Here is a 17,157-nt window from a genome sequence, read left to right as displayed (position 1 = left end):
TAGATTTGTATACAAAGACCTCAAAAAAGACAAACAAAATAAGCACACAGAGCATTTCTTTATCCAATGCCAGGATAAAATCTTGACTACTTCCTCAAGTTAAATGACAGCAAGTAACACTTCAAAACATTTTGGAAAAATTAAACTACAAAAAAAAGGTATATCTGTCTGCTTTGTCTTCTCAGGCAGAGATGATTTGCAATGGGATATTCTTTACCACATTACTAAGATGTGCTGAAAATACAAAAAGCTTTTCAGGTTTAAAAGAAACCAATATACCTAGTTTCTTCTTTGTCCTGCTTTTCTAATTCTCTACATAATACACTAGTGTGAGATTAAAGTCAATTTGTTTGAGAGTAAATCCTTTATTCTCAGTTGGACCTACATACATATAAAACCTGTTTGAAAAAGCAGTTTCATATACTGAAGTAGGAACCAGACACTGAGCAGCTGTATGTCTCTTTCCTCTTGAAGATGTTCTCTCTTCTCTGGCTCACAAGGTGAACAACCAGGGATAGAGAGAAGGAAAACCTGCAGCTTTCACATCTGGTCAGAAGATTTTTGTCTCATCTATGAAACAAGTAGAAGAGTGAAGTGTTCTAGAGGAGCAGCTATTAGAGACCAGACTACTCAGATAAATATTTCAGTTGAGAGGTAACAGACTACAGAAGTAATGCACTATACACACAGCAACTAAATTGTCACAGGCAACCATTTAGCATTACAAATTAGGCTCACAGAAAATGATTGAACAGAGTAGATTACAGCCAACCATTCCTTGTCAGAAGGCAGGGCTTCTTCAGACACTTTGAGCCTTACAAGTCTTCCAAAGCCCTCAAAGCAGAGAATACCAACTACACCATAACCAAAACATAGACTGGTTTAACACTCAGTCTCTGTTTAGGAAACTGATACTATATAATAATGAAACTGATACTATAGTATAATGAAAGCTCAGGTTGCATAAAGCATGAAGCCTTGACATCCTTGTCTCCTGCAGAACAAAACAAAAGGATTACCTTCCATCATACTCAAAAAACCCCCAGCTTTGTTGGAACAATGGGGTTTTTCCACTACTGGAAAAGTCATTCTGCTACAGACAAGTTTTCTTTGCAAATTTCAAAAGTTAGCAGTGAAATAATGCGATTTCAGACCACATCAAGATGCCTGCTATTCCCATTTCACAACAGACAACAGGTCAGAGTTTCATCTTGTCCTGGTGTTTTTGCTACTATCCTCTCTAGTGTAAGCATGCCCTTACAGCCAACCTGTCCCTTCATGCTACACACCATACACTCCCTACCATCCTGTCCTCAATGCAACACAGCCATTAGAATTGCTTTTAGCCATCTGGGTTCACAAATAGAAACCTTCTCAAGTGCTACTACACATGGCCACACTTCACCTCTCCCAAAAGGATGTAACCTAAAAGCAATTCTCTGCATTCTACTTTGCACATACTTCACAGAGAGTGTATAAAAACTCCACAAATACTCATCTGGGATTTAAGCTTACCTGAACATGTTCCTTCAAGTTGTTCTAAACCTGACATAAAGGTATTTTTTCCTCTCTCCTTTTTTTTTTCCTTAACCATGAATTTAACCCTTGCAGAACCTGACTTGGCAAAAAGGATATTTGAACAACTGTGATCAACAAATGACATCAACATATTAGTTTTAACTACTCTCCACCAGTCAAGTCTCAAAAAGACAGACAGTGAGGTGAGATGGTTGGACCATATTACCAGCATATTGCATATGCCCACATCCTTCATACAAGAACATGACACTTCATTTATTCCATTATTGATAAAGGTCTGATACCTTCCACTTATCATGGCACAGTACCTGTATTTAAAATAGATCACGAGCATTTCTTTTCAATTTTCTTCTTCTCCTTAAAAACAAAAGTCAGTAACCTCATTAGCCCATAATGATTCATCGAGTCTCTCTTGTACTGGCTCAATGTCAGTCTCTACAGTATTTCAACACAAACTTCTTTTAAAGATTCCTGCAGTTTAGGTCACTCTAACAAAAGAGACCTTCCCCAATACTACAGTGGTTCTAATTTCTGAAGAGGAGGATGAAACTTGTTGATAATGGTAATTTTTCTTGTTGACTAGGTATCTGAAGGGTATCTGAAGAGCAGTTGCAATTGGAGAAGACTAAATATCTTATCTCAGAATCTATTAATTCTTACATACCAATCTATACCAACTGCATTTTTAGACACTTCTGCTCCCCCATCATATAGAAACCTCCTGTTTGTGTCCTATTTGTGGACACAAATTTTAAACCAGTCTCCAATCCAAGACTAAATTGTAACTATCTGTTAAAAGCCAATAGTAAACAATAAATCTATGAAAATGGATGAAGCAGCAATGGAAGTATTTCTATTTAATCTCCCATGACATCCTAGTTCTGAAGAAGAGTCCCCTAGGTAATTCTTAATTGTAACTCCTATACAGTGTAACTGCAGGATTCCTTTTGCATGGAGCAGAATGCATTTGTGCACAAAAATTGTGCACAAATCTAGATGAGGTTTCTACTCATGAATATATGTGGATTTTTATGTATGTAACATGCAAAGCACCTGTACTTATATACAAGCTTGGGAAGCTATGTTGTATACGCTGTATGTTGCATGCAGGATTGTGTAGCGTATTCCCAGCATTACTAAATGTGTTATCAACCAATCAGCCCTTCCAAATATTCCATAGCAGCACTGGGCTGAACTAGTCTCTTCAGTTTCGAAAGAATTAATTCTGTTGGTGGCAAAGCAATACTTTCGGTTAACAAACAGAGAACAAAGAATGTTTCATTCCTTTCAGTTTCTAGATTTTACCCCACAATACTCTAGACAACTTTCAATATTACTCACTTTCTTTCATATTACTTCTACTGATTAAAGTAAGTTATAAATCACCTGATTAAAGCTCATTTACACCTCCATACCGAACTCCACATCTTTCTGAAACTTAGCTTCTTGATGAAAAATGAGCCATTATTTCCCTTTACATCTTCACATAACAAATACTTGAGTTCTTAACAATCTCACTATAATCATGTAAATACAATTTACTAACACTTCCTGCCCGCTTTCTGTTCTGAATTCATGCTGGGACCAAATCTCTCTCCTTACAGCTCACTTGGATACTACTTTGCTTATCCTAGCAATTATGACATAATTCACTTAAATTCATTAAGTGTTACATTAAATCAATGCACTCACATAGAACTGCTACTTCTGCATTTTCAACATGCAACAATTAATCTCTAATTCCTCAATGAATTTGTTTTGCAGTTGGACATTTAAAACATTGTTATTATGGCTACAGAACCACTGGGTTACTCAATTGTTGTATTTATATTTTTGTGGGAAATTAGCTTACACAAAATCTGAGATGCAGCTTACCCCATACTACTTTTGAAAAGCCCATCGCATACACAATCCAGAAAAACCTCTCCAAATATGCTATACAGATATTTCTGTGATTGCAGTGAAGTCAGAAATAGGCTAAATGTTGATGTCAAAATTATTACGCATTCTAGAGAACTGCTATGCAAGTGTTAAGACAACCTGTGCTAAGGCTAAGATAAAGCAAGCTTCAGCATCAACCAGATATCAGACTCTCCATACAGAAGGAAAAAGGCAGGGGAATTTACAACCAGCAATAAACCTCCACATGCATGAAAAGCTGCCACAGGAGGGAATGACCTAGCTTTCTGAGCTATTCTCTTTATTTTCTCACTAAAATAGTAAAAGAATTGGTTATAACAGATGTTTTGCTAGATAAATTACAGAAAATATTTTGAGGTTTGCTATGATATAGCTCCCTGTCAAATCTGTAGAACAGAATAAATTTTTCTCCCAAAAGCACGTGAAAACAGAACTACTTTCCTGTACACAGAGGGCTCTAGCATCAGAGTATAGCAAGTAAGTGTCAATCACAAACTAATTATTCAGGAAATAAGACAAACTGGGACCGTACAAGAAAGTAGAGAAGCTCTACCAATGATCTGGAAAATACAAGTTTTACTTCCCTCCATCACAGAGCTCAGACACACTATATGGCAGGATCTCTTCTGAAACATCTTTCTTATCTGAAGAATAATCAGCTATCAACACCAGCCATGGTTAAAAAAATTTTAAGAGTTCTACTCTCACTGACAAAGGTATTTAAGAAATCTGTGGCTAGAAAGCGAAACCAGATATATATAGATCTGACATAGGTGTATTAAATAGCAATTGTTTTCATCCTTAAAATGAAATATCAGCTTAAGTGATGGCATTTTGCTTTCAGACACTTTCTTGTTAAGGAGACCTCTGCCTAGAACCACACAGAGTCCAGCACTTGTCAGCTTGATACAATGTCATCATCACACTAAGATTAGACTGAAAAGTCCAAGGATGACCATTAACGATGTTTAGGGTATTCAAGTACACCTGTCACAGAAATGTCAGCATCACAGCTGGTAAGGAAAACCTAAACAAAAGCAGTCCACTTCCAATAGGTGTTATTTTCTCCCTGGCTTGTCCTTTAAAATAGGTGAGTCATCTAAATAAAGTTGAAAGGGAACTGTCTAGGGAAACCCCCTATTATAAACATGCAAGAATAAATTCCTTTTTCTCTGCTCCACGTCTCAAATATCTTCATAAGAAGTGTTATTTATAGGTGAGAAATGTCTATATAAAAAAATCCCCAATCACCACTATTTGAGACTTTAGAGTTATCAGAACCGGAATTTGCCTTGTGGAAATGTCGGGATAAGACTGGTGCGACCCGCAGGCCCTGCTCCTGACCCCTTGTAATGTGGTTAGCATAACTAATACTGCTTTATAAGCCAAGCAGGTATTCTCTGTGACTGAATGGCTCACATATTCATTCCTTTCCCCCTTTTCTCAGGCACTGAAAGTCCTGTGAACCAAGCAGACAAACCAAACAGATTTCTCCTTCCTCTCCCTACCAGAAGCAAGATTCCTGGGAATCAGGGCGATTACTCCCTTCTGTACCAGCACTGAGCATCTCAGGTCCCAGTGCTGGTGATGAACCCATCAGTGGGAAGCATAACAGCATATGGAATACTAGAACTGCCCATGGCATCAAGCACTTACAAGTCCTGAGTAAGGAACTTGGACTCAAGCTGCTGGTGGACAGTGAGACCCACGACCCTTGTGGTCAGAGATGCTTCCATCATCATCTGCTACCTCTGAGGACTGACTCATCTCTTCCATATCATCTTCCAGCCTAGATTAGGATTGTTACTGAGACCTCAAACAATGTATTGGGTTTTGACCCGATCTGCAGAGGGTTCCAGTGACTGGAAATAGTAAGTTAAGTTGTATTATAAATTCTATATTACTTAGTGGATAAAGAATCATAACTTAGAATGTAGTCAATAAGAAATCTTCAGTTGTGATATTATAAGCTCTCTGTTATGCTAGTTACAAATTGTTTGAAACTGATTCTGTTTGTAGAAATCCTGTGCCATTCTATTCATAATTCCTGTGATATTATAGTAAACAAAGTATCTTTTTGAGAAAATAAAGCTTAAATTTTAATTACATTTTGGTGCCATCATCATTCTGCCAAGGATCCCTGATAGAACCTCACTGTTACCTTAGTGGTAAGCTTGATTATCAGATTCTCTGGAGAAAATAGATCTTATTTTCTGGTGCAGAGTTTGCACTGCAAAATTATTCTGCTTACATATGCTAAAAAAGAAGGGCATGGGGGAACAACCAACACACAGAAATAATAACTTAATAAATTCAGCTGAACCGAAACCAAACAAGTAAATTAGCTAAAAAATTTAGTTCTGACCCCCAAAACCATTGAATCTCTCATAAAATATGCTACTCAAAACATACAATACATTAACGGGCATCTAATATGAAATTCAAATAAAGTATCTCTGCTCCAGTTTGCAGAATTTATGCTTTCCTCAGAAGCACAGCTTCCCATGGCTTTCAGGTCTGCTTGAGGTATCTTAGAACTACTTTATACACCTAGTCTGCTCACACTCCCTTCACTATCATGTTTCCAAAGTTGTGACAATGAGGTAACAAAGTATAGCATTTTAAGAGTTTAATGAATTAAAGGGTATGACACTGAACTGAGCAGTGAAAAGTCAACTTCAATACCTGGAATGATCTCTCCTCTCAATCACATTAATTTCCATATGAGGTGCCATTTAAGAAGAAAAAAGCGAAACATGTTATGTGTAAGGGCAAAATAAAGTATGCCCTGTTTCAATATTAATTTTATTACAATTTACAGCAGTTGCAGAGCAGGAATTCAATACCACTGAGAAACAACATTTATCACATCAGACAGCAAAGAGGGTGTTTAGTTGTACTCACCTAATGAATACCTAAAATGACTTCATTGTCATATCAGCATATAAACATAACTTGTGAATTCATGAAACTTAAGGACTAGAAAATATGCAAGCCATTGAACAATGAGTAACATTACATGGAACAGTTCATTATTTTAAGAGATTTGAAGAAATACTTTTCTTTGGGTATAATGAAAAATAACTAGCTGTAAACTAGTTATGTAAACTAAAGAAGGGAAAGAAGAGCTCTGAGGCACAAGGCCTTCTCCAATTGTGGATAAACTGGAGAAATTGAGGAAAGGTTTTTTTTACCAAAATGTTGTTTTGTAATCAGATCTACCCTGGCTTCCTTCAAAATGAAAAAGAATCCAATTTCCCTCACACTTCAAAATTTTTAGGGAAGAATAAACAAGAAGTATCAGCCAAAGACCTTGCAGCAGGCTCTTTGCCCATGCTGCCACTGCTCCTGTGGCACAGCCGTGCTGCAGGCAGGAGGCAGCTCCTGATGTGCACACCATGCTGGGGCTGCCATGGGATAGGGACAAATGTGGATATTCAGTACTCCACAAGAATGTATCCAACAAATCCATACTCATTCTGCATTCTTCCAACAAAAAGCATGAAAAAGAGCAAAGGATACAATTTGATTAAGAATTTATGGATTTTATGTCCCATGTTATTATCCATTCATCCTCACATGAAAAGAAGCATGGATTCTGATAATTTCATTCTCCCTGTTGTTTCATCAGCAATACAGAAACCATTATTCAATATGCATACAACTCTTAAAATCTGGAAGGCAAAATCCCCTGCAAATGTCTCTGTATAACTATGGGAGAACTTGGTATTTGGTATTCACTGTGGAACCAAAAATTACCTTACCAGGGTACCATCAGAACTCTCTTATAAAAATAGGGCATATTGAAGATTTGCTATGCTGAGTAGATCTCCTGCCTAGAAAAAAGCTCCTAAAAAAGAATTACTATTCATTTCTGAAGTAGCACTATAAACAAATTCTTGTGTTGATTTAGTTGGCATATTTTATTGTTTCTCATTTAGTTTGAAAGTAAACACTTGGAACAATTCTAATACCATGAACGCAGTATTTTCCAAGTATTCCGGATGTCACCACATAGTGCATCATTCTCTTCCGAGAATGAAAAACAGCAATCTACGAATACAAAGGCATTATTGCTACTGTAGAGTCATAAAGAGCTCTAATTAGTACAGCAGTGTTGAGCTACAAATCTTCAACTAGCTCACCCCAACAAAATGTGCATCCTAGAATCTGAGTCTACTGTGACCACACACTACAAGCAGAAAACTTACCTATTTCTTATATATTGCTTCTCATGAAACAATGGAAGAGTTGGAGCAATATAAACACTATCAGTAATTAAATTTTCATTAGGTGATTCTAATCTAATTCTAATGAAGTTTCTATTATTAGCCTGAAATGACTTAGAGTCTGGAAGCAAAAGACACTAAGAGGAATAAATTATAAGCTTAAATTCAGTCCCTGTAATAAAATGTCTTCAAAGCAAAAAAGGGAGAAGGAAAAAGCAACTTCATAATTAAATGGCTATGCTTCTGAATCCAAGTATGTTGCTCCTCAGAAGTCTAAAGCAATAGCTCAAGTTTATGCTCTTGTTCATATTACTCCCAAAAGTAATATTAACAATGATTAACAAATACACAGTATTTTTCTGGTCCGTTAAATTAACTATTTTTGTACCACTATCCCAAAGCAGGTATACTTGGCACATAGACATTCAACATGGATCTTGACCTTCAAGACCTTTAAGTACACGATTCATCTGAAAGCGTGATTAGGAACACAGAATAGCCTCAAATATTCAGTCTGTTTCTCATTCTAATTTCTTTAAGTGCAGAAACTCAAAAGCTCAAAAACTATATAACATAATCATTACATCAGCCTATAGTTTCATCTATAATTTACAGTCAAAATACCTCAGAGGCATTTAGACATCCACAGGAATAATTAGGCTAATAAAATGATTCAGAAATTGTTATTTGTAAAGACAAAGGATTAATGGAGACAGCTAATTTATCATACTGAAGTTTCACTGAACTATTGAGTAAAGCCATATACCTAGTCAAACACCACAGGGCAAAGGACTGAAAATAATAACTCCACTAATGCCACAAACTTATTACTTCAGCTAACGAATGGAGAATACTGTTCAAACTTTTAAATTAGCTTCTCTTGCAAGCAGGCAACAGGACTGTCACAAACAGAAACCCTGGAAGAATGTGCCTGGGAATTGTTCAGAGGGACTCTTTAAAACCTATAGTTTTCATCAGCATTCTCAGCATCTCACCACTGCCATATAAATTCTCTACAGAACAGTCACCAGTCAACTGAAGACTGCATAAATGTCAGGAAGCATGCACATTTCTCCATGAAGATTAGGCTGCTTCCTCTTTACTACCATTCCCCAAGTATCTATCTCCTGAATTTAACCAATTCTCAAAGTAACTCTGACTCAATAGCACTTTCAGGAAAAATCTGATTCTTCCAGCACTGTTAGGCACACGATTGACAGCATTTTTGTCCCTGTATACTCCTCTTGTTTTTTCTCATTAATACATTTTCTGCCTCAGGGCAGGGTTGAGTTTTTTACCTCCATCTTTTCAGTCTAGCACTCCTACCAAAGCATGGTGTCCAGCCAGAAGCACTGTGCAGGAGGAAGCTGCACCACCACCACAGAACAAGGAAAGACAGCAGCCAAACCTCATCAAAGAATGCAAGAGACAAGCATTCAACAACTCTGGTTTCATTTACAGAGGTGATCCCACAACTACACAGAACCTAGAACAGTGCTTATAAAGACTAATTGATATATATGTGTATAACGTTTTAGAGAGAATTATTTCCTCAAAACTTTTATACCAGTCTCACCTCATTCTGCCACTGCTGCATGATAATGTTCTTACATTCCCAAGCTTCAACCATGCAACCCTTTGTGCACATCCAAAGATCTTCAAACTTAGCAAGAAACAGTGAAATCTAATAGAGCTGTCAGGATTTCATCCCATTGGAAAGTTGTGTGATAAAAGGCAGAAATAACGAAAAAAACCCACTCATTCAATACAGCTCATTCTTTATTTACACAGGGTCAGAAGTATCAATATATATTAAGTATTATTTTTTGGGGGGTGGGAGGAAACTCACTTCTAATTTTGGGCACCAGAAATGCTCTAGTGACAATATTTATTTTCAAAGTGCTGCAAGTATAGTGCTCCTCTGCAACCCCTGCTCAGCAGAATCCCAGTGATTTCAGCAAACCCAAGATGTTAACAAGACTAGCTAACTTTAATTTTAGGGCCCATTCTTTAAACATCAAGAATTACTATTATCGCTGGAAGAAAAAAAAAAGTCTCTATCTACTGCTGCCTTACAGTTCCAAATCATTTTGGAAGGTCACATGGGGTAAAAGAAAGACAGAACTAAGGCAGTGCACACAAAAATTAAATATGACCTAGACAAGTAGCCACTATATAAGCCACCCACATCCCCTTTGCATGGAGAGCTAACTGCTTCTTCCCCTCAAGCCAATCAGAACAGACGTGGTTTTGTTTCCAGTTAACAAAGAGACGCTCCATTTGACAGATTCTGGAAAAAAACCAACTGGTCTATGACCTAAGAGAAAGTGATTTTTCACTGAAAGAAAAAAAGTAAAGCAGTTCTTAAGTTGTTTCAGAACACCTGACCCAATCTAAATAGCTGTGCCAGGTCTGAACTTGGCCCCTGCCATCAATGCTGCTTATGAGTGGTTCTACTCTGAAGATGCAAAGCCTTGCTGCTGTAACACTTAACAAGGGGCAAAGTCACACAACCCCTTCCAATTTCTACACGCTCACCTGTAGAGTGGCTCCTCTTCTAGCACTCAAGCAACTCCTGTGGAGCCAGGACTTCACAGGTTCCAGAGGTATTGGGCCTTGACTGTAAGAAGAACTTGGATAGAAGGGAAAGAGAAAGCATAGGGAGAAGAGAGCCAACCAACAGGGAAGCAGGAGGATGGGAAGAGCAGGAAATCATATTTTCTATAAATTATCATTACACAGCACCAGCCAACTGCCTGATGTGTTGATGTATGCTCCTTTACCCTTCCAGTTAGCAAGGTAACTTTAAAACAAGGTTAATATCCTGGTTACTTGCAATCAGGAGAAACAAAAAAAAAACCCAAAGGAAGTTTTTTTGTTTGGTTGGGTTTTTTGGTTGTTTGGTTTTCTTTTTAACAATTTACAATTAATCTTTTAATCTTTTTCCTGACAAGTCTGAATTCCAACTGCATGAGTTGATTTTGTTTTAAAATTCACTAGATTATATAACAAAGTTTGAATATCGAATGACTTAAAGTTTAACCTCTTTGAACCAATGCAAACTACAGCTCTGTACAGCCATGTCTCCAATCTGGGTATTTCTAATGCATTTCCATTAAAAATTTTAAAAAAAGGAAGAAGTAAAAAGCCAAGACAGAGGTCCCTTCCCCAACACTACCATGTGGAGACAAAGCAAATAATTAACAACTTAATAACTTCAAGCTCTGCACAGCCTCATTAGCAGCACAGCACTGTGAATGTTCCACAAGGTGTTTTTAAATTGCACCATGACCACCTTTACCCTGGCAACTGAATTAAAAGCCACTCCTTATTAAAATACTAAATGAGGATTTAATATTTCCAGAGTTTCTACAGATGGGTATTAGCAGAGAGAAAATCTCAACCAATTATTTCCCAAAATGTAAAATTTAATTTACAAAACTAAACCCTTCCTGTCAAGCTGCAGTTGTATTAAGTTACAATTAATATTACAAAGACTGCATTTAATATATGCCTGTAGAATATGCTTAGGCTGCTGTAGTAACTTTTAAGATTTATTGGTAAGGAATAGAATTTACTTTGGAGTATAATTAAGGCAGGCACTTTTTTTTTTTTTACAAAAAGTTTTGGACCTGAAGTAGAATTAAGCATTGCTTATCAAAGTATGCAGCTTCTCATGCAAGAATTATTTGCAAGAGCAAATATGAAATTTTGCCATAGCTTTAGTTGTTAGTGTGGTATTTCATTCAGTACAGTGTGATTTTATTTACAACACACACATAAAAACTACTGCAAAAGAAAGACCTTCAAATCTCAAAAAAAAAAAATCCTTATTCAGCACAGAGATAAGAAATTTTAGAAAAGGTGAATGAGACATGAGCATCTGATTAACATAACAACTAATATTGAACTATAAATTTACCTCTAACTATAGAGAGGCTTTTCAGCATACAGCACTACCAACGTGAACTTGGGCTCCTGAGGATCATCAACAGAGACTGCTCTGACACTCAAAGATCTCTGATAACAACAAATATAGCAGAGTCTATTCTCTGTCAGACAAAGAGCCATTAGCAATACATGCAGCAGGGGAGGGGGGAAAAAAAAGTAACTAATATACCAGGAAACAGCAGCAAACACCCCAGAGCCATTAACCAAGAGCAGTTCACAGGCTGCTTACAGTAAGAACCATAAAATCAGCAGAACAGTCTCACATGGTCACTTGTTCTATTCAAAATCCTAACACATTTGACCGAGCAACACTGCACCTTGTGAGGCAACAAACCACAAGATATTTTTGAGCTCAAAGTTAGAAAAAAAAAATAGACAAACACACAAGTTCAACTAAGGCAACTTTTTAATGATTCGCAGCCAATATAGATAATCTGTCTCATAAAAGTAACCCTTTATTTCAATCTAATTCTGGCTGTTTCCCAGCCAAAATAATTTTCCAAGTCAGTTGCAGCAGGAGAGAAAAATATAATTTTATAACGGAAACTAGTACCCAACCTAATCACAAAATAATCCATATCAGAATCCACCATAACAGAATCCACCTTCCATCAATGCAGGATGGTAATAAGTTACATCTCACAGAGGAGTATCAACTCCAAAGTAGTTTTCCAAAATAAAGTCAAAACTTAATCATACCTGAACAAAAAAAAATTAAAAAATAAAACAATAACACCATCCAAAATATACAAAAAAAAAGTAATGCTTTGTCTCATCCAGATGATGTAGGGCTCATTACAATTTGAGAAGTAGAAAGTTGATTTTTAAAAAAACTGAAAACTGAATAAAGCATTAATGTTCATTACCATTTAAATGCTTGTTCTGTGAAGATTTATATTGCTTCCGAGGAAAAAAGTATATATGTACATGACAAATTCCAAGATATCTATTTCAGTTATTTCACTCGGAATAGTTGGTTATAAACCCAAGCTGCGTAAGAACACCTCTCACAGTATTGCTTGTATTTGCTGGGTTTTTTTAATCTAAGTCGTATTCATTTCACCAAAAAACCCAACAAAAAACAACAAAATCCCCTCCACACATATTAAAATCCACTGAGCATTTTAATGCATTAAAATCTTAAAGAGATCTCCCAGGTCCTCACTAAATTAAATCTGGCTCTTCCTTAATAGCAATTACAGTTCTTATCTCTGTAACTACTGCCAGAGGTTGGTTGGATCCTCCTTTCCTAACAATTAGGAATCCCCTTCTAACACCCAAGTGCTTTTATATATGGACAGCCTGTATTAATCTGACTTAACTTAAAAGTTTCCTCTTTATGCTATACATTTACAGAGAGCAATCAGAATGTTTTTCTCCCACTGCAGAAAATATAAGCACCCCGGCATTAATCGGAAGAGCCTCTTCCTTGCACCAAACCTATCAATCACAAAGCCATGCAGCAAGTCAAACAGGGAATCTGATCCAGCAGAAAACTGACCCAGCAGAAGAACTAGTTCGCTGTCAGATCAATGTGATCCTTTCAGCAGCTGCCTGTTAGAGCAGATTAAACGTATCATGAAACTGCACACAAAGAGTTTACAGAGAACTGGCCAGCCACCTAAAAAATACAGCAGACTTGGAATAACATCTCATAAGAAGCACTCCTTAAAAGCTGGTATTTTCTTCTCGTTAGACACTTGAATCTCCCAGCCATCATGAAGGGTACAACAGAGAGAAAATGAAAAAAAAAAAAGCTTTTTCATTGGAAATCCATATCATGTGGCCTTGGTTTTCAACATAGCATGTGGCTAGACACAGATGAGCAATAAGAAAAGTTCACGTTCTCACAGAGAAGAATAGAACTTCTCCAAATTCTATTACTAAATCCAAGGGATGGAGATGGGCCACAAGACTAACAATTACTTTCATTTCATAATCCCCACCAAAATTTTTAAACATTCCTAAAACAGCCATTCCTGCATCTCTGCTTTAGTTACCAAAGAATCTAAAGTCTATTCTGTCAGGTAACATTGTGATAAACCATTATGGTGCACCTTTCCTCCTGCAAAGCCCACAATGGTGCTTCACTGCACTGTTCTTTTCCTCATTTAACTGGGAAAGGGCTGTTGTAGCTGAACTGAACTGACACTACCCAGCTCCGCAGGGACAAGCATGTAGTGCTTTCCAGAGGTGATCAGCTCTGTTTCAGCAAATGGTAACTACTACTGTTCACGATGCAATTAACCCTAGCAGAGCACATGCAAAGGGTTGCTGCTGAACCAAGTTCAGACTGTGTCATTCCCTCCTCCTTCAGATATAAAAAAGACTCTTTAAGAGTCCCATACCCTTACATATTTATTAAAACCAATGACATCCATCCTACAGCTCCAAAATTATGTTGTAATGTGGTCAAACACATGGAATTTCCAGGGGCCTTGGTTTTGGTTGGGTTTTGGTTTTTTTTAGAAAGTGGGGTGAGGCGTGTTCAGTTGGTTTTTTTTACAATTTGTAAAAATATCCAGGCTAAATTTAATGTCATAGTGAGTCTCCTGTAAATTAAGAGAACAAATAAAACCTGTTAATGAAAAAAGACATATTTGACTAAGCACAAGATTTTTTAGTAAAGTGGTACAACATAAATCTCAAATACTTTCAAAGAAAGTCATGTTTAGTGAAATTATGGCAGGCAAGTTCAGTGTGTCCAAGAATCTGATTCAATATACCCTGGCCTCAATTTACTCCCTAGGCATTCAGTTAAATAACATCAGCATTTAGGAGCACCCACAGGTAACTAGCAAAAACGTTTCTCTACAGATTAGTATCTGCTAGTCCGATTTAGCATCCACTTGTTCAATGGATGTATATAAATATATATATTAGCAGTTAGGATTACAGTTTACATATCAAAAGATACAAGCTTTTAAGCGGAAAGAATGAATCGGAAAGGAGTTTCTAAAGGAAATTCTCACACGGACATTCTACAAGTACTGTAATAGAAAACAACTATTATTTAAGTAAGTCATATGACTCATATTACACTCTAGACAAGGATTAATCCAACACCTTTGAGGCCTTTTTCACCTTAGAAGAGGGATCTAGTCCTCAGCAAAGATACATCTTTATGCTAGCAGAATCACTCCTACTTGGCTAACTTTGATCCATTCCCCAGACTGAGGAAGTCCTCTATGCAGTAAACCCATACTTTGGGGGGTCTCCACAGGCAACACCGGCTCAATACCGAACTAAGTCAGCCACCTCCAGGGACTGAACCCCTGAACCCTCATCCCTCCTTAGGCCTTGCTCACAGCCTGCAAGTACAAACAGAAACACAAAGGTACCACCCGGGTCAACGCAAAGCCATCCCATTTTAAGAAGTATTTTTCTCAACTATTTTGTTTCTGCCTGTGGAAAACAAAAAAGCTTAAGGACAAAGCTGAGTATACACAATTTTCAGACCAATAACATGCAGTTCTGGTTGTTATCAGCCCGACAACAATTGCAATTAGTATAATACTGAAGATAATCAACAGCATCAGCAGGCAAATCACCTGGACTTTTCTCACTGAAGTGGCCTTACTTGTAGGAAACAGCAATCAGAGCTGGTCTTTGCCATCTGCAGTATTTGCTAGAAGTTTAAAATGTTACATACAAATAAAAGCAGGTTTTCCCAAAGTAGATCATTAGCAACAAGCAGCATCTAGGCCAAGAGATGAAAAACTTTCCATCGCATGTACTTTCAACAACAGTTAGCATTTCACAAAGTAAAATTCAAAATAACTTTATCCAAATAAAGACTGAACACATCTGATCAGCAGTAGTTGGACACGCGAACAAAGTGCTGAAGCACACAATCAAGAAAGTCCCCTTCCTACAGGGACATTGGAGGGGGCCAGTAGACGGGTTAAACTTCACATGGCAAACCGGGTCAAAAGCAGGTTGGCTGGGGTGAAAACGAAGCTGTAATCCCCTGCTGGCCTTACGTGCCACCGACGGGCAGAAGGCCGAGAGGCACAAGGAGATGCAAACAAGATAAAACAGTGAGGGAGAAGAGGACATAGTTTAAATATATATATACGTATATATGTATATATACTGATTAAGAGAGAATCGTCATGTGAGCAGCAGATCTACGGGTGAGATTTACCTCCCCCATGAAAGCACCGGAAAAAATGCAGAGTAATCTGAGCGGATGCACGCACATGTGCGCATCCACGGACACACACAGCCTAGACACACAAAGCACACAGAGCGCATCTGCGGAGTTGCCGGGGTCCCGGCGCAAACCAGCAGGTCAAGGCTGGAGTGACGATGCACCGCAGGACAGCGGCACCTCCACCGAGCCGCACCGGGCGGGGCGCGGCGGGTTCCAGCAGGAGCCGCCGCCCCCCGGGGCCGCCCGCTCCGGGCGGATAAAGTTTGCAGCAGCCGCCGCTGCAGTGCCGGGTGCGTCCGCCGCAGTGAACGAGCCCTGCCTGCGGGAGTGCGAGCGCCGGTAGGCCCGGAGCCGGCCGCGGCATCCCTGCCTTCCCTCCCCACCTCCGCCCCGCCGCGCCCCCGCTCCACTGACCGATCACCTCCTGCAGCTCGTAGGCGTCCCTGCAGATGGGCCAGCCGGCGGCCGGGGCGGCGGGCGCGGGTGCCGGTGCCGGCTGGGGCTGCTGGACGTGGACCGGCGACTCGCCCTGCTCCGCCATGATGCTGCCGGAGCGCCCAAGCACCCGACGACCTTCTCCAAACTTCCCCTCCAGCAACACCTTTCAGCCGCGCGGTGCCTCCCGCCCGCCCTGCCCGCGCAGCCGGCCGCCCGCCCGGCGGAGGGAGGAGGCAGGGCACCGAGGGGGAGGAGGCAGAGGCGGGCGTCGCCGCCGGCCCCGGCCGCTCGCCCCGCGCCGCTGCGGAGAGACGGAGCCCGAGCGCGGCGCCTGGGCCCGGCGGCCCCGGGCGGTGCCGGTGTCGGTGCCGGCGGAGCCGGGCGGGGTCCCCTTGACGCGCCCCCGCCCCGGGGAGAAGCGCGGGCGCTGTGGCCGAGGCGCCCCGCGGGAGCGGCCCCGCGCACCCCGATGCTCGTCGCCTCCCCCAGCGCCTCGTAACCTACCTGCCTGCCCGCCTGCCTGCGGCAGCTCTCGCATCGCTCTCCCTCGCTCATCCCGCGGCTCGCTGGGATGCTCTGTGCGATGTCCTGCCCAGGGCGGCGGGCTGAGCGTGTGCAGGCCATGGCCCTGCCGGCGGACTGCCGGACCCCGCCGGGGCCGAGCCGGTTAGGGCTGCAGGAAGGGAGGAAAGCCACGTCTCCTGGCGGACGCTAAAGCACCTGCTAGGCCGATAGCATAAGCACACAGGCTGCTCTGGAGCACAGCTCCAGAAGTGTCACTGCTGAGAGCGCCGCTGCTGCAAGATAACTTATATTCGAATTTGAGGACGTGAAGAAAGCATTTGCTTTCATTGGTGATCGTGCTGCCGTCCTGCAAGGTGTTTAAATCACCATAGGACGAGTAGCCCTCTCCAGGATGAGTAG

General features: G+C 40.0%; 1 protein-coding gene across 4 annotated transcripts in view; it reads right to left on the bottom strand.

Annotated features, from left to right (window-relative positions):
• Positions 1 to 17,012, bottom strand: part of STK39 (serine/threonine kinase 39) — an 84,080-nt gene extending 67,068 nt beyond the window's left edge. Inside the window, exon 1 of one of the 4 annotated variants that reach the window (XM_088168087.1) lies at positions 16,738 to 17,012. Coding sequence is in view for 1 of the 4 variants with exons in the window: in XM_014890905.2 (XP_014746391.1) it covers positions 16,210 to 16,336 (127 nt within the window). In the remaining 3 variants the exon portion in view is untranslated. Of the gene's footprint in view, positions 1 to 10,226; positions 10,300 to 16,209; positions 16,352 to 16,737 lie in introns of those variants that run through there. The other 3 variants (XM_014890905.2, XM_088168088.1, XM_088168086.1) reach the window with 3 other exon arrangements.
• Between the last annotated feature and the right edge of the window lie 145 nt (positions 17,013 to 17,157).

The sequence above is a fragment of the Sturnus vulgaris genome, chromosome 7 (genome assembly GCF_052056855.1).
Source record: "Sturnus vulgaris isolate bStuVul1 chromosome 7, bStuVul1.hap1, whole genome shotgun sequence".
Taxonomy (NCBI): Eukaryota; Metazoa; Chordata; class Aves; order Passeriformes; family Sturnidae; genus Sturnus; species Sturnus vulgaris.
This window is presented reverse-complemented; position numbering and strand designations above follow the sequence as displayed.